At 40.7% G+C, this 21,790-nt stretch overlaps 1 protein-coding gene across 2 annotated transcripts in view; it reads right to left on the bottom strand.

The window, feature by feature from the left end:
* LOC118390336 (transmembrane protein 164-like) overlaps positions 1-21,790 on the bottom strand; it is a 52,292-nt gene that overhangs the window by 10,399 nt on the left and 20,103 nt on the right. For both annotated transcript variants that reach the window (XM_035780789.2, XM_035780790.2), the window contains exons 2-4: positions 16,099-16,148; positions 13,113-13,179; positions 2,111-2,189 (exon numbers count right to left, since the gene is read on the bottom strand). In XM_035780789.2, the coding sequence (XP_035636682.1) occupies positions 2,111-2,189; positions 13,113-13,179; positions 16,099-16,148 (196 nt within the window). The remainder of the gene's footprint in view (positions 1-2,110; positions 2,190-13,112; positions 13,180-16,098; positions 16,149-21,790) is intronic.

Here is a 21,790-nt window from a genome sequence, read left to right as displayed (position 1 = left end):
CCAGGGAGTAGTGCGTACACCCCAGTACATCACTGGGGCCAAGCTTCCTGCCATCCAGGATCTCTATACCAGGCGGTGTCAGAGGAAGGCCCTAAAAAAAAGTCAAAAAAAGACTCCAGCCACCCGAGTCAGACTGTTCTCTCTCCTACCGCACAGCAAGCGTTACCGGAGCGCCGCGTCTAGGCCCAAAAGGCTTCTTAACAGCTTCTACCCCCAAGCCATAAGACTACTAAACAGCTAATCAAATGGCTACACAGACTATTTGCACCCCCCCCCTGTTTCTTTTACACTGCTTGCTACTCTGTTTATTATCCGTGCATAGTCACTTTACCTACATGCACATATTACCTAAATTACCAACTAACCAGTGCCCCCGCGCAATGACTCTGTACTGGTACCCCTGTATATAGCCTCGTTACTGTTATTTTACTGCTGCCCTTTAATTATTTGTTACTTTTATTTTTGACTTCTCTATTTTTGACTTAACACTTATTTTTCTTAACTGCATTGTTGGTTAAGGGCTTGTAAGTAAGCATTTCACTGTTGTATTTGGCGCATGTGACAAATGCAATTTGATTTGAATTTGCATACCGCCCAAACAGATCCAATTGCACTTCCACGGCACTCACCCACATAGATAAGAGGAATACCTATGAGAGAATGCTGTTCATTGAAAATAGCTTAGCGTTCAACACCATTGTCCCCTCCAAGCTCATCACCAAGCTTAAGACCCTAGGACTAAACACCTCCCTCTGCATCTGGATCCTGGACTTCCTGACAGGCCGACCCCAGGTGGTGAAGATAGGCAACAACACCTCCGCCATGCTGATCATCAACACCTGGGGCCCCACAGGGGTGTGTGCTTATTCCCCTCCTGTACTGCCCGTTCACCCACGATTGTGTGGCCACACATGACTCCAACATCAAGTTTGCTGACGACACAAAGGTGGTAGGCCTGATCACCAGCGACGATGACACAGCCTACAGGGAGGTAGGTCAGTGACCTGTCAGTGTGGTGTTGGAACAAAAACCTCTCCCTCAGTAAGACCGAGGAGCTGACACGCACACGGTCATGAAGAAGGCTGGTTGAACAGGCTTGGCACAGACCCTCAAATCCTCAAAAAGGTTCTACAGCAGTACCATTGAGAGCATCTTGACTGGCTGCATCACTGCTTGGTGTGGCAATATCACCGCCCTCGATTACATGGTGCTACAGAGGGTGGTGCGGCCAGTCCAGTACATCACTGGGACCAAGCTCCCTGCCATCCAGGATCTCTATATCAGGCGGTGTGAAAGGAATGTCGGGAAAATCTCCAGCCACTCAAGCCATAGACTGTTCTCTCTGCTTCAGCACAGCAAACGATACCAGTATATCAAATCTGACACTAACAGGCTCCTCAACAGTTTCTATCCCCAAGCCATAAGACTGAAAAATGGCTAACTAAATAGCTACACAGACTGGAGTTGACCCATGTATTTAATTTTTGCACTGCACAACTCACATGGCCCTACACACGTACGCAACGGACACAGTCACTACATCATTGGTCACACACACCATATCTATCTCTATCATTCCAGTATCCCTACACATCATACCTATGGTACTGGAACTGACCCTGTATAAAGTATGCTTAATTGGGGCGGCAGGGTAGCAGGCAGTTAACCCACTGTTAATAGGCCGTCATTGAAAATAAGAATTTGTTCTTAACTGACTTGCCTATTTAAATAAAGAAAAAATATATACTTTCTAGTGTTCTATTTTTATTTGTGTGTTTGTTCTACCTTAACTTAACTACATTGTTATTGATTACTGCATTGTTATTGATTACTGCATTGTTGAGTTTATAGGTTGCAAGAAAGGCATTTCAATGTACTTATGCATGTGACCATTAAACTTGAAACTGGTTGCAAGAATGGCATCTCTACACTAGATGGCAGTCTGTCAGTTTTCCCCAGGTCTCCGCCTCTGTCAGTGCAACAATCTCACAACTGGGAGAAGGGTTTCGATTGGTTGAGTTAAGGTAGCAGTGATGAATAACTCGAGCACCCATGGAATGGCGACAACAGAGCACAGAATTTCACAAGTGCAAAAGAAGATGGAACGTACCTCCTTTCCTGAAGAGGTATACCGGCACCAGGTAGAGCATGGAATGCTGAATGTAGTAGACCTCCTTCTCAAACGGAAGCTGAACACAGACAAACAGAACAGATAAGTGTTCAGTATCTACATCAGCTTCATTTCAGCATATACACACATACATTGTATGTCAAACAATGTCCTGCTCTTGCAATTGACATTGTTTGGCTACGGAAAAGTTTGACAGCACAATTGTAATCAAAACATGGCTGGCGATTAGTCTGAATAAAAAAGTGCCTTTCTGGTTTCAGTTAGGCTAATTTCCGTCAAAGAAAAAAAGAAGAGAACCATTCCCATAGGCATCAGACTGTAACAGCTCTGTAAAAAATGTGTGAGTGAGATTGTGGCGGGAGAGGAAAGGTGGTGCATGTAAAGGAAACCCACAGGGTATACACACTCTAGACCAGCAGTAATAATCCATGCTGCTGCAGGGCTGCATGGTCTTAAGAGTTGATCACATAACGAAGCTATTCTTTACACTGAATGCAATCAATTCCTGTCCATATGGTGACTTCTTTAATGCATTTACATCTAGGAGGAAAGAACGAAAGAAAACACTAACTTTACTGATTTTTTTGTTGTTGAAACAAATAATTAAAATGCACAGATTAGGGTATGGGACAATATACAAATGTTTTTGAGAAAGATAAGAAAAAAGTAACTTATTTATTGGTCTCTTAATTTTGATAAGAGATTAAAATGTAATGAATTTAAGGTTATTTGTTGATGTAAAAATCTAAATTTGTCATTAGATTTGGGGTGGGGTTGGGAGAAATTCTTGTGGGGACAAGAAAATGGGGTTAGAATACCACTGCCTTAGGTGATCGGTTATGACCTTGTGTCTGTAGCGTAGACACAGAACTCTCCTCCAGCCTGCACAGACAGACAGGTGTGTGTGTGGAGCCTCAGTGTTGGTCAGGGGTTCCTGAGAGTTGCCGGTCATGTGCTGCTGTGGTTACTGGGCCAACACAAACCCTGCCTGCCTGCCAGACCACAATAAAAGGAGGTAGGAATTGGTGGCCACAGACCAAGAACAGGTTAAGGGAACTCAAGTGTACTGAACAAGGCCAAAGTCACATGATGAGGCCTTAGTTACTAAGTAGTCTTGGTCTTTACTGTTCAATTCCCCCTCCTATACATGAATTACAGTTGACAGCATGGCTGGAATCCTTGACTTGAGACATTCAAAGGGTGCATTTACTTCCTAATAAGACAAATCTTCTGAATTAACTAAAACAATTCTAAATGCTTATTGCGTATCAGAATGACACATTTACTTAAAAAATAAATAAATTCAAAAATATAAAATTAAATCGGTCCAAACTGGACGCCACATATTAACAACCTTCAGGAAATAAAACTACATTTAATGGGTATTGTGAACTGAACTAGCAGAATGTGTTGTACGGTCTGGTTATTTACCACCATGTTTGCTTTGTTTAACTATTAATAACTTAATTAGAAATAAAGTATAAAGTGCCTTCAGAAAGTATTCACACCACTTGACTTTTTCCACATTTTGTGTTACAGAATGAATTTAAAAGTTACTAAATTGAGATTGTCACTGGCCTACACACACACACATACAACCCCATAATATCAAAAAGTGGAATTATGTTTTTAGAAACTTTTACAAATGTATTAAAAATGAAATGCTGAAATGCCTTGAGTCAGTAAGTATTCAACCCTGTCGTTATGGCCTAAATAAATTCAGGAGTACAAATGTACTTAACAAGTCACTTAATAAGTAGTGTGACGACCCTCCCACTGTCTGCCGAATTCTCTCTTTGCTCTTGTTTTCCTTATTAGGAGGTCGGTGGGCGTAGCCGGGAGGATCATCAGCGAAATGGGACACACCTGGGCTCGGGTGTGTCCTGGGGATAAATACACCTTTCCCTCATTCATTGAGGAGACTCACTGTTGGAATTTGGTTATGGCCTTTTGGTAGCTGTTTTGTGTGTTTGCTTTGGCACCTCTCAACACCCCTCATTATCACATCTATGCACGCAACCACTGACTACACACCCCATTGTTACTTGTTTATAGTTAAACAAATGTATTTATGAACTAAAGTTATCTCCACGTTTTCTCCTTTTTGTTACAGGCTACAAGCCGGTTTGTGACAGTAGCATGGACTCACTGTGTGCAATAGTATTTAACATTTTTATTGACTACCTATTCTCTGTACCCCACACAGAGAAAATTGTAAGGTCCCTTAGTCGAGCAGTGAATTTCAACCACAAAGACCAGGAAGGTTTTCAATGCCTCGGCAAAGAAGGGTACCTATTGGAAGATGGGTAAAAAAAAAGCAGAAATGTAATATCCCTTTCATCATAGTGAAGTTAAACATTTTGGATTGTGTATCAGTACATCCAGTCACTACAAAGATACAGGCGTCCTTCCTAACTCAGTAGCCGGAGAGGAAGGAAAGCGCTCAGGGATTTCACCGTGAGGCCAATGGTGACTTTAAAACAGTTACAGTTTAATGGCTAAGACAGGAAGAAACAGGATGGATCAACATTGTAGTTACTCCACAATACTAACCTAAACAACAGAGTAAAGTAATGAGTAAATAGGAAGCCTGTACAGACTAAAAAAAATATTCCTAAACATTCATCCTGTTTGCAATAAGGCACTATACGGCTCCTGAGTGGCGCAGTGGTCTAAGGCACTGCATCTCAGTGGTAGAGGCGTCACCACAGACTCTGGTTTGATTCCAGGCTGTATCACAACAGGCCGTGATTGGGAGTCCCATAGGGTCGCACAATTGGCCCAACGTCATTAGGGTTTGGCCGTGGTAGGCCATCATTGTAAATAAGATGTTGTTCTTAACTGACTTGCCTAGTTAAATTTAACAAAAATGTAAAGTAAAATTGCTAAACATTTGGCAAAGAAATGTACTTTATGTCATGAATACAAAGTGTTATGTTAGGGGCAAATCCAACACATCACTGAGTACCACACTTATTTTCAAGCATGGTGGAGGCTGCATCATGTTGTTGGTATGCTCGTCATCGGCAAGGACTAGGGTTTTTTTTTAATAAAAAGAAACGGAATAGAGCTAAGCACATAAAAAAATCCTAGAGGGAAATCTGGTTCAGTCTGCTTTCCAACAGACAGTGGGAGACAAATTCAGCTTTCAGCAGGTCAATAACCTAAAACACAAGCCCAAATATACACTGGAGTTACTTACCAAGAAGACATTCAATGTTCTAGATACAGTTTTGACTCAAAATCAATGGCAATGGCAAGACTTGAAAATGGTTTTCTAGCAAAGTTCAACAACCAACTTGACAGAGCTTGAAGAATTTTCAAAAGAATGTGCAAATATAGTACAATCCAGGTGTTCAAAGCTCTTTAGAGACTTACCCGGAAAGACTCACAGCTGTAATCAATCAAATTTATTTATAAAGCCCTTCTTACATCAGCTGATATCTCAAAGTGCTGTACAGAAACCCAGCCTAAAACCCCAAACAGCAAGCAATGCAGGCGTAGAAGCACAGTGACTAGGAAAAACTCCCTAGAAAGGCTGGAACCTAGGAAGAAACCAAGAGGGGAACAACCATATGAGGGGTGGCCAGTCCTCTTCTGGCTGTGCCGGGTGGTAATTATAACAGAACATGGCCAAGATGTTCAAATGTTCATAGATAACAAGCAGGGTCAAATAATAATAATCACTGCCAAGGTGATTCTAATTCTAGCATGTATTGACTCTGACTCAGGAGTGTGAACAGTGGTGTAAAGTACTTAAGTAAAAATACTTTAAAGTACTACTAAAGTCGTTTTTTTGGGGGGGTATCTGTACTTTACTACTTGACAAATTTTACTTCACTACATTCCTAAAGAAAATGTACTTTTTACTCCAGACATTTTCCCTGACACCCAAAAGTATTCGCTACATTTTGAATGCTTAGCATGACAGGAAAATGTGGTCTAATTCACACACTTATAAGGAGAACATCCCTGGTCATCTCTACTGCCTCTGATCTGGCAGACTCACTAAACACATGCTTCATTTGTAAATGATGTCTGAATGTTGGAGTGTGCCCCTGGCTATCTGTAAATAAAAACAAACCTAGAAAATGGTGCCGTCTGCTTTGCTTAATATAAGGAATTTGAAAGGATTTATACTTGTACTTTTAATACTTAACTATATTTTGGCAATTACATTTACTTTTGATACTTAAGTATATTTTAAACCAAATACTTTTACACAAGTAGTATTTTACTGGGTGACACTAAACTTGAGTCATTTTCTATTAAAGTATCTTTACTTTTACTCAAGTATGGAAATTGGGTAAGTAGATAGTGTTTCATTTTCAATAAATGTGAGGAAGGGTACAAAAACATTCCTGCAGCAATTAAGGTCCTCAAGAACACAGTGGCCTCCATCATTATTAAAATGGAAGAGGTGTGGAACCACCAAGACTCTTCCTAGAGCTGGCCGCCCAGCCAAACTGAGCAGTCCTAGGAAGAAGAGCCTTGGTCAGGGAAGTGACCAAGAACCCAATGGAAACTGATAGAGCTACAGAGCTCCTCTGTGGAGATGTAAATGAACCTTCCAGATGGACAACCATCTCTGCAGCACTCCTCCAAATCAGGCCTTTATGGTAGAGTGGCCAGATGGAAGCCACTCTTCAGTAAAAGGCACATGACAGGCTGCTTGGAGTTTGTCAAAAGGCATCTAAAGGCCACTCAGACCATGAGAAACAAGATTCTCTGGTCTGACGAAACCAAGATTGAACTCTTTGTCCTGAATGCCAAGCGTCAGGTCTGCAGGAAACCTGGCACTTGAAGACCTCTGGAGAGACCTGAAAATAGCTGTCCAGCGACGCTCCCCATCCAACCTTACAGAGCTTGAGAGCATCTACCGAGAATAATGGGAGAAACTCCCCAAATACAGATGTGCCCAGTTTGTAGCATCATACCAAAGAAGACACAAGGCTGTAATCACTACCAAAGGTGCTTCAACAAAGCACTGAGTAAAAGGTTGGAATACTTATGTAAATGTGATATTTCCGATTTTGCTTTGTCATTATGGGGTATTGCGTGTAGATAGTTTATCTCACATCAATTTCGTCCATTTTAGAATAAGGCTGTAACGTCACAAAATGTGGCAAAAGTAAACGGGGTCTGAATACTTTCTGAAGGCACTATAAATCCTTATGGATACGATGACTGATGACACTAAAACAAACCCCAGAAATTATGTGTGAGTGAGACCATGCCCCATATAGTCCATGGGGAGGAGAGAGAGACTGTGGGTGTTTCTCAATATGCATACTACAGTGCTCCACACTCATGCGCCGAGTGCATTCTCCGAGGACGAGAGTGTGGAGAACACGTCAAACATTTCATTTGAGAAGCATGCCCACTCCTCCTACTGTATTACCTCACGCTGCACCTCCCATTCACTGAACCTTCTTCCAGCCAGGACAATGGCAATAGAGACGAATCAAGATATAACACAAAGCAAAAGTTAGTTCATAATTCTCAGCTAGCATTTGCCTTGAGGACAGCTTTTCGCATTCTCTCAACCATCTTCACCTGGAATGCTTTCCAACAGTCTTTGAGTTCCCACATAAGCTGAGCACTTGTTGGCTGCTTTTCCTTCCCTTTGCGGTCCAACTCATCCATCTCAATTGGGTTGAGGTCGGGTGATTGTGGAGGCCAAGTCATCTGATGCAGCACTCCATCACTCTCCTTCTTGGTCAAATAGCCCTTACACAGCCTGGAGGTGTGTTGGGTCATTGTCCTGTTGAAAAACAAATGAGTGGGACTAAGCACAAACCAGATGGGATGGCGTATCGCTGCAGAATGCTGTGGTAGCCATGCTGGTTAAGTGTGCCTTGAATTCTAAATAAATCATAAATCACTGACAGTGTCACCAGCAAAGCACCCCCACACCACCTCCTCCATGCTTCGTGGTGGGAACCACACGTGGAGATTGTTCGTTCACCTACACTGCGTCTCACAAAGACACAGCGGTTTTAACAAAAAAAAAAATCACAAAATTCAATTCATCAGACCAAAGGACATATGTCCACCTAATGTTCATTGCTTGTGTTACTTGGCCCAAGCAAGTCTCTTCTTAGTAGTGGTTTCTTTGCAGCAATTCAACCATGATTCAAGCAGTCTCCTCTGAACAGTTGACGTTGAGATGGGTCTGTTACTTGAACTCTGTGAAGCATTCATTTGGACTACAATCTAAGGTGCAGTCAGCTGGATGAGGGAATGCCAAGAGTGTGGAAAGCTGTCATCAAGGCAAAGGTTGGCTACTTTGAAGAACCTCAAATATAAAATATATTGTGATTTTTTTAACACTTTTGGTTACTACATGATTCAATGTGTGTTATTTCATTCTACAATGTAAAAAATAGTAAAAAGAAAAACCCTGGAATGAGTAGGTATCCAAACTTTTGACTGGTACTTTATTTCTCTGCACACTTTCCGTTGAAGCTTGCAGCAATGCATGCTTCAACATATGTACAAACGGAGTACGCATTTGAAAAGAGACCTCCGTGCTCCGTTTTGTACGGTAGTGTGTATTTTGAGAAACACCCAGTGTGTACCTCACTGTGACGACCCTCCCACTCTGTCTGCCGTATTCTGTCCCTTTGCTCATTTTCCTTAATTGGATGTCAGTGGGCGGAGCCGTGTGGGCGGAGCCGGGAAGGTTGTCAGCGAAACGGTCCCGGGATAAATACACCACTTCCCCATTCATTGGAGGGGGGGACTCTCTCCATGCAGACACTGATAGATTTTGGTTGTCGTTTTTGTGGCCGTTTTGTTTGTTTGCTTTGGCACCTTTCAACACCCCTCATTATCACATGTATGCACGCAACCACTCACTTACACTACTGGTTACTGACTACACACACACCATTGTTAATTGTATTTATTTTACTTCAGTTAATAAATATATTTTTGCTATTCCTTATCTCCACGTTGTCTCCCTTTTTGTTACGAACTTTGAGCCAGTTCGTGACACTCACCAAAATAGGACAGGAACCAAGCGACTGAGTAATGAATCTGAGACACTTTCATAACCATCTGACCTGATTGTATTCTAAATCAATAGCATCAGGCACAAGTTCACTTCCAATCAAACCTACAGGAACTGATCACAACACCTCTAAAAACAAATGGTAATAATACAGATAAGGCAGAATTCTTGAGGAAGACAAAATAATCCTTGCATACTGTGTTGCCAGAGCCTGTTCGGGGGCAGCCAACACCATTGAATTTAGTCTTGTGCAAGAGAAACCAAAGCCCTTTTGAGTCGTCAATGGATGAATGTAACAAAACGGGTCTATTAAGGGAACTAGAACAGGCCTAATAAAATGTGGGCTTGGTTTCCGTTGATGATATGTGAGTAGTTGCAAGAGAGACACTATTCCAGAGCAGGGAACAGAGCACCTCTGAAGGGAAAGTGAAATGCATCAATGAGAAAAGCCTGAGAACAGAGCGAAGAGGAAGTGGGGGTTGAGGCAGTTTTACAGCTATTCAGTCAGCAATAGCCAAGTACAGATACTGTAGGGCTCTGCTTTCACTTTGTCGCATTCAATCACAGAGTCCGGAAGGCTCATAAAAACAATCTTCTACGTCACCATGGTTACATTGGGTTGAGACAAGTTGATATTTGCTGAGATGCTTTACAGGGTCTGCAATTGTCAACTAGAGACTGTTACTTTAGGTTGTCCTCTGGACAAAAGGACATTATAATTCCTATACCATAAGTCAAGAAGTTCCAGCATATTCTTTGTCCTTAAAATGCTTATTTCAAGTAAATATGGTACTTTAACCATAAGCAATGCTAGATGTGTTTTTCAGTGTATGTATGCACGCACGCAGTACAAAAAGAAACGCAACATTTCAAAGATTTGACTGAGTTACAGTTCATATAAGGAATTCAGTCAATTTAAATAAATGAATTAGGCCGAAATCTATGAATTTCACGAGTGGGAATACAGATATGCATCTGTTGGTCACAGATCTCGTCATGGTATCTCTGTGCATTCAAATTGCAATCGATAAAATGCAATTGTGTTCGTTGTCAGTAGCTTATGCCTGCCCATACCATGACCCCAACGCAGTCGTGTAAAGTACTTAAGTAAAAATACTTGAAAGTAGTAAACTAGTGAGGGTCCAAAAAGGTGACACTGTTTTTTTACACTGAAACATGCAAAAAAAAAAAAAAAAGTGTGCAGTTATAACTTGAGGAACGGCAAGGAGTTGCATACCAGTTAATACTATAGAGAATTGGTTAGGTTACTAAATGTTAACTCATCTGATGTAACATTAGCTAACTTTAGCAGCCAACTAATTTTCACACCATAAACTCAATTATTCGATCAGTTAAGTTGGCTAATGTTGCTCAACATTTCTCTGGCTAGCTAACGGATAATTTCAACCAGCTAGCAAGATATCGAACAATGCTAACAATACTTGTTCCACCACACTTTCTCCTTCACCTCAAACTTTCCAAATGCCAGTTGTTTTTTCGGTTACAGTTCATGAAGTACGCTTCATCACCTTCTCACCCCGTCTACGTGGTCAGGCTTCTCACCTACCTCTTCGTTATCGTTCAGGTGAATTCTGTTTGTAAGTTCATTGGCAAACTGCCTTTCCACTCTCCACTGTCTTTCCAGAGCATGTGCTGATGCTGTAACTAGCAAATTGGTTATTTTCAGTCATGTGCTGCATTCTGTTGTAGATTGTACATACTAGATGTCTACCGATTAATCGGAATGACCGATTAATTAGGGGAGATTAAGTTTTCATAACCAATTTGGCCATTGTTTTTTTTACACCTTTATTTAATCTTTATTTAACTAGACAAGTCAGTTTAAGAACACATTCTTATTTTCTATGACGGCCTAAGAACGGTGCATAACTGCCTCGTTCAGGGGCAGATTTTTACCTTGTCAGCTCGGGGGATTCAATCTTGCAATCTTACAGTTAACTTGTCCAACGCTCTAACCACCTGATTACATTGCACTCCACGAGGAGACTGCCTGTTACGCGAATGCAGTAAGCCAAGGTAAGTTGCTAGCTAGCATTAAACTTATCTTATAAAAAACAATCAATCATAATCAGTAGTTAACTACACATGGTTGATATTACTAGTTTATCTAGCGTTGCATATAAATCGATGCTGTGCGTATCGTTGCTCCAATGTGTACCTAACCATAAACATCAATGCCTTTCTTAAAATCAATATATTTTTAAATCTGCATATTTAGCTAAAAGAAATCTAGGCTAGCAGGCAATATTAACCAAGTGAAATTGTCACTTCTCTTGCATTCATTGCACGCAGAGTCAGTGTATATGCAACAGTTTGGGCCGCCTAATTTGCCCGAATTTTACGTAATTATGACATAACATTGAAGGTTGTGCAATGTAACAGGAATATTTAGACTTATGGATGCCAACCGTTAAAATACGGAACTGTTCCGTATTTCACTGAAAGAATGAACGTCTTGTTTTCGAGATGGTTTCCGAACATATTAAATTACCTAAGGCTTGTATTTCTGTGTTATCATGTTATAACTAAGTATATGATTTTGATAGAGTAGTCTGACTGAGCGATGGTAGGCAGCAGCAGGCTCGTAAGCATTCATTCAAACAGCACTTTCGAGCATTTGCCAGCAGCTGTTTATGACTTCAAGCCTATCAACTCCCGAGATCAGGCTGGTGTAAGCGATGTGAAATGGCTAGCTAGTTAGCAGGGTGCGCGCTAATAGCGTTTCAAACGTCACTCGCTCTGAAACTTGGAGTGGTTGTTCCCCTTGCTCTGCACGGGTAACGCTGCTTCGAGGGTGGCTGTTGTCATTGTGTTCCTGGTTCGAGCCCAGGTAAGAGCGAGGAGAGGGACGGAAGCTATACTGTCACACTGGCAATTCTAAAGTGCCTATAAGAACATCCAATAGTCAAATGTTAATGAAATAGAAATGGTATCGAAGGAAATAGTCCTATAATAACTACAACCTAAAACTTCTTACCTGGGAATATTGAAGACTCAAGTTTCATATCTTCTCATGTTCTGAGCAAGGAACTGCAATATTAGCTTTCTTACATGGCACATATTGCACTTGTTTCATTATTTATTTGAGGCTAAATTGATTTCATTGATGTGCTATATTAAGTTAAAATAAGTGGTCATTCAATATTGTTGTAATTGTCATTATTACAAATAAAAAAAGAGCTTAAATTTTTTTTTTTTTTTTTAAATCAGCCGATTAATCGGTATCGGCTTTTTTTGGTCCTCCAATAATCGGTATCGGCGTTGAAAAATCAGTCAGTCGACCTCTATTCTGTTGTGTGAACGATTGGGTTTGAACCTTGGGATACAGACCGTATTGCTCCAAACGCATATCACTTGTTCGCATACAGCCAGTAGTCATTCATCGGAGCGGGCCCCTGGCTATCCGTAATTCTTTTTAAAAGGTGCCGTTTGATTTGCTGAATATAAGGAACTTGAAATTATTTTTAATTTATCTTTTGATAGCGAAGTATATTTAAAACCAAATACCTTTACTCAAGTAGTATTTTACTGGGTGACTATCACTTTTACTTGAGTCATTTTCTATTAAAAAGTTATCTTTACTTTTACTCAAGTATGACAATTGGGTACTTTTTCCACCACGGCCCCAGCGGCAAAATATCACTCTGACATCAGCAAACCACTCGCCCATACAACAACATACATGTGGGTCTACAGTTGTGAGGCCGTTTGGACGTACTGCCAAATTCTTTAAAACGATGTTGGAGGCAGCTTATGGTAGAGAAATTAACATTAAATTATCTTCCAACAGCTTTGGTGGACATTCCTGCAGTTTTATATTTTTGTTCAGTGTGGTATGCATCATGAAATCTTTGAAACTATGGAAGGAGTGAAAGTCTAACTGTGAGTGACTGCAAAGAACACTATTACAATGAATTTAACTGATGCTAGATGATGGTTACTTACCAGTCTAGTGTTGACCACAGGGAAGACAAGGGCCAGTAAAGCACCGTTCAGCATATGGACCTGAAGCCTGTTGACAGAAAGAGCACACATCAGAAAATGTTTTGCATGTCAGCAAGTCTAAGATGCATGACGTTCAAAATACAGAAATACAGCATGACTTTCAAAATACAGAAATACAGCATGACTTTCAAAATACAGAAATACAGCATGACGTTCAAAATACAGAAATACAGCATGACGTTCAAAATACAGAAATACAGCATGACGTTCAAAATACAGAAATACAGCATGACGTTCAAAATACAGAAATACAGCATGACGTTCAAAATACAGAAATACAGCATGACGTTCAAAATACAGAAATACAGCATGACGTTCAAAATACAGAAATACAGCATGGCGTTCAAAATACAGAAATACAGCATGATGTTCAAAATACAGAAATACAGCATGATGTTCAAAATACAGAAATACAGCATGACGTTCAAAATACAGAAATACAGCATGGCGTTCAAAATACAGAAATACAGCATGGCGTTCAAAATACAGAAATACAGCTGGTCTGATGCAAAAAGCAGCATCATATGATGCTAAATGCATTATACTGGCTGTATTTCTGTATTTTTAAAGTTAGCTATTTAGAAAACTTAATTGCTGACATCAAAACATTTTGGAACTAAATCAACAATGGACTAAAGAAACAAATACCAAAAGACGGTTTGAAAAACTCCACCCAAAAACTAAGTTTGCTTAAGTTTGTGGTGAAGACTGGTTCATATGGCTTGCAGCCATACCATATGATACCATCTGCACTTGTCAGCGTCACTGTGCTAGGCTATAGAAACATGCGCTGGCAGTTTAATGCAATGAACTTGCATTTGATTGCTGACCATCTTCAGCACGACATATGTGACATGCCATATTCCTGAAGCTTGTGTGTTACATCACATTTCCTTTCCTCATGGAACTGTAATTAGCCTACATAAAAAATAAAATTGTATTTATTTATTTTTCGTCACCTTTATTTAACCAGGTAGGCCAGTTGAGAACAAGTTCTCATTTACAACTACGATCTGTCACATTCGCAGAATACCACAGGTTTAGACATTACCGTGAAATGCTTACTTACAAGCCCCTAACCAACAACGCAATTTTAAGAAAGCAGAGTTAAGAAAAATATTAACTAAATAAACTAAAGTAAAAAATAAAAAACAAACACAATAAAACAAAAATAACTTGGGTGACTGGAGTCGTACAATTTTTTGGGCCTTCCTTTGACACCGCCTAGTATATAGGTTCTGAATGTCAGGAAGCTTGGCCCCAGTGATGTACTGGGCAATACTCACTACTCTCTGTAGCGCCTTACGGTCAGATGCCTAGCAGTTGCCATACCAGGTGGTGATGCAACCTGTCAGGATGCTCGATGGTGCAGCAGTATAACTTTGAGGATGTGGAGACCCATGCCAAATCTTTTCAGTCTCCTGAGGGGGAAAAGGCATTGTCGTGCCCTCTTCACGACTTTGATGCGTTTGGACCATGATAGTTTGTTGGTGATGTGATCGCCAAGGAACTTGAAACTCTCAACACGCTCCACTACAGCTCCATCGATGTGAATGGGGGCCATGTTTGACCCTTCTTTTCCTATAGTCCACGATCATCTTTTGTTTCTATGCAGACTCATTCGGCTACATTTAAATTATCTTCGGACTGCCTGGCAGAAGGACAAAGCAGGGCCCTGATTGAAACATGGAGGGTTGTGGAGGTCACCATGGCTGAGCTCCTGCCCCAGTCTTCCTAATGAGAGTAGAGGCCAGAACAGGGCTCAGGTGTCCTGCCGTGATCTCCACCTTGGGTTTCCTCCCCCTGCTATAAGACCCTAACAGAGCACGACATTTGAAACCAGTGCCATGCAAATGTAGTTTCATCATCTGGCGGTCAGGCTGAGGTTCCTTCTCAGGACATTTGATAATCACAGCCGAGGTGTGTAATGCTGCAAATAAGTGTTTTATTTTGCACAGCAACTTAAAAACAAGTTGACTCTCATTATTGAAGCTCATGTTGAAAAAAAAGCTGCCATCATAGGAATCTCATGTTACAGTGTTTTGGCTTCCCCCTGTATGTTAGCTAGGCTAGGGGTTAAGTTTTTTGGGTTCAGGGAAGAGAAAGCTGACATGAAATTAATTAATTAATTACATACTATGCTGTTACTTAAATAATTGTCCTTTGTTATATGATAGTATGTTTTACTGACACAAACTTGTCGTGTGACTTAGTAAAATATCCGAGCGTACAGATTAATGAGTCGTTTGGGTGCCACCTCAGTATGTGACCTCCTGTGTTTACAATTGCCAGGAATTTAGCTACAGTATGTGGGAATTGCAGGGAGGAACAGAGAATGGTGGCGATATCAGCTACCTTGAACTACACTACACAGATTATCTAAATTACATTCTACAACTCTGTTCCCCGGCCCCGTTTCTGCACATCTGCTAACTGTCAGACAAGAGGATGTACTTTCTATAAAAGGAGAGAGAGACAACTCTGTTCGTTGGCCTCCAAACTATTTGAGTGATTGTTGAATTGCAGACTTTTTGCAAATCTTATAATAAAGTTGCTGTTTGAACAATCTACAGTCTCTCCCCTTTTGGTTAGAATTTCCACCACACATGCATGCTATGTAGTTGCAAATGAGCTAAAAAGTACTAAGTAGTTGCAAAATAGAAAGTAGTTGAAAAGTTGCTAATTAGCTAAAATTGTCCGTGATGCGATTCGAACACGCAACCTTTTGGTTGCTAGACGTTCACGTTATACACACACCCATCCTGAAGTAATCTTCACTCGTATGTAACCATACCAAACATAACATACTAATTTAGGTGTCTCGGATTAACGTTCACTATGTTACTTATAGTCTAAGACAAGGCTACCAGTTAAGGTGGGGTTGAGATTTCATGACAATGGGAGTGTGTAGAATGGAGGTACTCACCTAAAGATGACCATGGCTGTTTTACATGGCGGACAGGCCAGCAGGAAGATCTGTGGACAAATAACGCTCGTCAACAATGTTTTACTGATCTTGTGTTAAACTCCAAACCTTGTTATCTACGTGTTGCTGTAGAGCATACTGGATATGCTGTCGTGCTACATGAGTTATAAAAGCTGCTTCCAAAATGGTCATAGAATGTGCATAGAATGATTTCAGTGACACCCAACATCTACAGGGGAAATATATATCTGAGCTGTTCTTGCCATAATATGTACTTGGTCTTTCACCAAATAGGGCTTTGTTCTGTATACCACCCTTACCTTGTCACAACACAACTGATTGGCTCAAACGCATTAAGAAGGAAAGAAATTCCACAAATTAATGTTTAACAAGGCACACCTGTTAATTGAGATGCATTCCAGGTGACTACCTCATGAAGCTGGTTGAGAGAATGCCAAGAGTGTGCAAAGCTGTCAAGAAAGCAAAGGGTGGCTACTTTGAAGAACCTCAAATATAAAATACATTTAGATTTGTTTAACACTTTTTGGTTACTGCATGATTCCATGTGTGCAATGTCATAGTTGACATCTTCACTATTGTTCTACAATGTAGAAAATAGTAAAAAAAGAAAAACACTGGAATGAGTAGGTGTGTCCAAATATTAGCTAGCTAGCTAGTACAAGTCTAAGGTTTGGACACACCTACTCATTCCATTTTTTTATTTTTTTTTTACTATTTAAGACAGACCGTATATATAAACAATAAAAGCTCACAGAACGGGACCGCTGAGTGCTGAATCACACAGCATGTAAAACTCATCTGTCCTCGGTTGCAACTCTCACTCTCGAGTTCCAAACTGCCTCTGGAAACAACTTCAGCACAATAACTGTTAGTCCGAAGCTTAATGAAATGGGTTTCCATGGCCGAGCAGCCGCACACAAGCTTAAGACCACCATGTGCAATGTGAAGCGTCGGCTGGAGTGGTGTAAAGCTCGCCGCCATTGTGATAAATCACGTTTCACCATCTGGCAGTCCCAACGAATGAATCTGGGTTTGGCGGATGCCAGGAGAATGCTACCTGCCTCAATGTATAGTGCCAACTGTAATGTTTGATGGAGGAGGAATAATTGTCTGGGGCTGTTTTTCATGGTTCGGGCTGGACCCGAACCATGAAAAACCATAGTTCCTTTCTAGGGAGTTTTTCCTTATCACCGTGCTTCTACACCTGCATTGCTTGCTGTTTGGGGTTTTAGGCTGGGTTTCTGTATAGCACTTTGAGATATCAGCTGATGTTGAAGGGCTATATAAATAAATTTGATTTGGAACCCTTAACACAACAGCATAAAATTACATTCTAGACGATTCTGTGCTTCCAACTGCCCCCATGCACAAAGTGAGGTCCATACAGAAATGGTTTGTCGAGATCAGTATGGAAGAACATGACTGGCCTGCACAGAGCCCTGACCTCAACCCCATCGAACACCTTTGGGATGAATTGGAACGCCAACTGCGAGCCAGGCCTAATCGCCCAACATCAGTGCCCGACCTCTAATGCGTGTGGCTGAATGGAAGCAAGTCCCCGCAGCAATGTTCCAACATCTAGAGGAAAGCCTTCCCAGAAGAGTGGAGGCTGTTATAGCAGCAAAGGGCGGACCAACTCCATATTAATGCCCATGCTTTTGAAATGAGATGTTTGATGAGCAGGTGTCCACATACTTTTGGTCATGTAGTGTGTATACTGGCTTCCTTCATGAGATGCTTTTTGTCCAACTCTAATCTACTTATTACAATATCAATTAAGTCAGGGAAGTTTATACATGACTTATAGTCAAAAGAACAAAAACACAGACTTCCAAGAAAAAGATACTTATCAAACATTTACGTCACAGTAACTCTGCAGTAAGATTGTTATTGCACCCACTCAAACATGAGTCATTTAACATGTAACCCGAGGTAGCTGAGATGATAGAATTACATCCTGTCTCAATCTGTTGATCGCAGGTTGACTGAGGAAGACGAGGAGGCTATTGAAGGCCAGGCTGCCACTAGTGAACTAGTCCTACATGGAGAGGAAAGACGCTGCGTATTGTGTAGCCTAGTTTTTGTTTGATTTTCCTCCAGTGAATCGAAGTGTGCAGATGAGGACCATCTGTCCTTCCACTCATTTCCTGACAGAGCCAGCGAAGGAGCAGACTAATGACAGCCTGTGGACTGAGGAGGAGCCAGTTTGTCAGCAGGAGTAAGATCCCACGTGACGGGAGACACAAAAGTGGAACAGGATCTGATTTGGAATGTTAAGTAATGGGATGACATCAGCAGCTCCTTCCACTCGGCTCCATTCTAATGTGTTGTAAGTAGGCTGAGAACCACAAGAAAAACAGCATCTATCCACCAGCTCCCATTAGGGCTGGGCAGTATGCTGTATTTTACAATATACTGGTATTGGTATACAATATACTGGTTTTTACGTTACATTCTATAACGTTATTTTGAATAATAATACCAGTGATGGTATAGACCTAAATCATTAGGTTGTTTGTGCAACAGTATCTTCTAAATCAAAGAGGAAAACGTGAAGCATGAATATATTCACTACATGAAGTAGCTAAGACATTCAATGTAGGCAAAGATTATAGGGTCCCCTAAAAAAAAACACTGGTTCCTACCCTGTCACAACAAAACCTATTGCCATTTTCATGCATAGTCATGTCAAATAACACCTTATTCAAAGTGCCCACAACTATATCCTAACTATAGCATTAGAAGAATCATTATATTTACATGATTCCAACAGTTCACCCAAGTGTTTAGCTCTAAATCGCAAGTCAAATCCAAATGGCAAAATGTTGTTGAAAAATAAGGCCTAGTTTGCTGGCTGATATTGTGCAGCCCCGCGTGGCATAAAATACCAACAAATACCGTGATATTTGCGCCATATCGCCCAGCCCTAGCTCCCATGTGCAGTAGACCAACACTCTGCATGTATAATGTCTGCAGAATTGATTTTAATTGCTTCCCCTCAAGAGTGAGAATGATAGATAAAGTGAACACGTAAACCCTTTTAACTGCAATTCACTGCATAGGCTACTAACCCAAAGTAGATGCCCTCTAAAATATTTTTCACTCCCTGAAGCATTTCAAAAACACATCCAGACAAACACTTCCTGTGGCAGAGAGGTGGACACTGGGCAGGCAACTCTGTGGCTGGAGCAGGATGAGTGTGTAAAGCGGCCTATCCTTCCTGAGGGACAGAACTTCTTCCTGTCTGACTGTGGAGCAGTGAGGAGCATGGGAGCACAGGGTTCAGGGGTTGAGCTCTGGCCTTGACAGAACAAGATAACCATGAGAATGACACATCTGCCTGAATGACACAATGTCCTCTGAGCATTACAAAACAGAAACACTACTAGCAGTCTGGCACAATACTCACTAATATGAAGTAAGGTTTAATATTTTCCCAGTATTTTACAAATGTTCCATGCCGATAATAAATTATTTTCCTCCTAGATAACCCTGTATTTCAGGCAAAAACCGGAAGTGTCATTCAAAAGCATATAAATAGGCCTGTCTGGATTTGATTAGACCTTTGATCGAAAATTCAAGCCACTATGTTACAAGTATAGGCTAACAAATTTGAATTTTGAAATGTAATAGGGCCTATTTGTGTAATTAGTAGGCTGATGCATAGACACACACCTTTCATAATATTTCCCACAAATGTTATTAGCGTACCTCTTGCTCTCTCTATAGTTACTTAATTCCTTCCTACCTTTCAACAGTTACTTTAAATACGTTTTAGTTGTCCTCGTCTTAATCATTCCCATGACATCGTTGAATAATATAGGACTAGAATTAGATTCAGAAGGCTTTCACTTCTCTTCACGAAGATTGAATGGTTACGGGTCTGAATAAATAACCACTATGGCCTACCACCACCACACATTTACGCTTTCAAACTGCATGTGAGTTTTATTGGCTGCAGTATTTAACATTCAGGCAAACAAAAGCTTGAGTCTCTTTGAATAGTCTATAAGTAATGCAAAAATATATATATGTCCAGCAAGCTATTCTAGTCTAGCTTTTCCGGCTTGGGACTCCAAGAGCTAAGGAGCGGTTTGTAAGGAAAGGCCAGCAGAGCAAAGGCGAGTGCGTATTGTGCAAGAGAAAAAGGCTTTAAGTTAGAAGCTTATTATGCATAACCAATCATTAATTAGCTAAATATAACACTAAAACTGCATTGAATGAATTACCTGAAAGAGGTATGCTTGGACGTAGTACTGTTCAAAAAGGTTGGGGTCACTTAGAAATTTTTGTTTTTGAAAGAAAATTGTTTGTCCATTAAAATAACATCAAATCAATCAGAAAAACAGTGTAGACATGGTTAATATTGTAAATGACTATTGTAGCTGGAAATGGCAGTTTTTTAATGGAATATCTACGTAGGCGTACAGAGGCCCATTATCAGCAACCATCACTCCTGAGTTCCAATGTCACGTTGTGTTAGCTAATCCAAGTTAGCTTTAAAAGGCTAATTGATCATTAGAAAACCCTTTTGCAAAATATGTTAGTACAGCTGAAAACTGTTGTCTGATTAAAGAAGCAATAAAACTGGCCTTCTTTAGAGTAGTTGAGTATCTGGAGCATCAGCATTTGTGGGATTGATTACAGGCTCAAAATGGCCTGAAACAAAGATATTTCTTCTGAAACTTTTCAGTCTATTCTTGTTCTGAGAAATGAAGGCTATTCCAGGCGAGAAATTGCCAAGAAACTGAAGATCTCGAACAACGCTGTATACTACTCCCTTTACAGAATTCAAACATTGAAGAGGAGACTCCGGGATGCGGGCCTTCTAGGCAGTTGCAAAGAAAAAGCCATCTCTCAGACTAGCCAATAAATATAAAAAATTAAGATGGGAAAAATAACAGACAATGGACAGAGGACGATTGGGAAAAGAACGTTATGGACAGACAAATCTAAGTTTGAGGTGTTCGGCTCACAAAGAAAAAGATGCTGAAGGAGTGCTTTACGCCATCTGTCAAGCATGGTGGAGGGAATGTGATGGTCTGGGGGTGCTTTGGTGGTGGTAAAGTGGAATACTTGTGCAGGGTAAAAGGGATCTTGAAGAAGGAAGGCTATCATTCCAGTTTGCAAAGCCATGCCATACCCTGTTGATGGCGCTTAATTGGAGCAATTTCCTCCTACAACAGGACAATGACCCAGAGCACAGCTCCAAATTATGCAAGAACTATTTAGGGAAGAAGCAGTCAAGCTGGTATTCTGTCTGTATTGGAGTGGCCAGCACAGTCACCGGATCTCAACCCTATTGAGCTGTTGTGGGAGTAGCTTGACCGTATGGTACGTAAGAAGTGCCCATCAAGCTAATTCAATTTGTGGGATGTGCTTCAGGAAGCATGGGGTGAAATCTCTTCAGATTACCTCAACAAATTGATAACTAGAATGCCAAAGTTCTGCAAAGCTGTAATTGCTGCAAATGGAGGATTCTTTGACAAAAGCAAAGTTTGAAGGACATTATTTACAACCTTGTCAACATCTTGACTATATTTCCTAGTCATTTCATGCATATATGTGTGTGTGTGTGTGTGACAGAGATAGATATATATATATCTATATCTCTGTCACACACACACACATATATGCATGAAATGACTAGGAAATATAGTCAAGATGTTGA

The sequence above is a fragment of the Oncorhynchus keta genome, chromosome 11 (assembly GCF_023373465.1).
Source record: "Oncorhynchus keta strain PuntledgeMale-10-30-2019 chromosome 11, Oket_V2, whole genome shotgun sequence".
Taxonomy (NCBI): domain Eukaryota; kingdom Metazoa; phylum Chordata; class Actinopteri; order Salmoniformes; family Salmonidae; genus Oncorhynchus; species Oncorhynchus keta.
The sequence above is the reverse complement of the archived record's forward strand: the minus strand, read 5'-3'. Positions and strand labels throughout refer to the sequence as shown.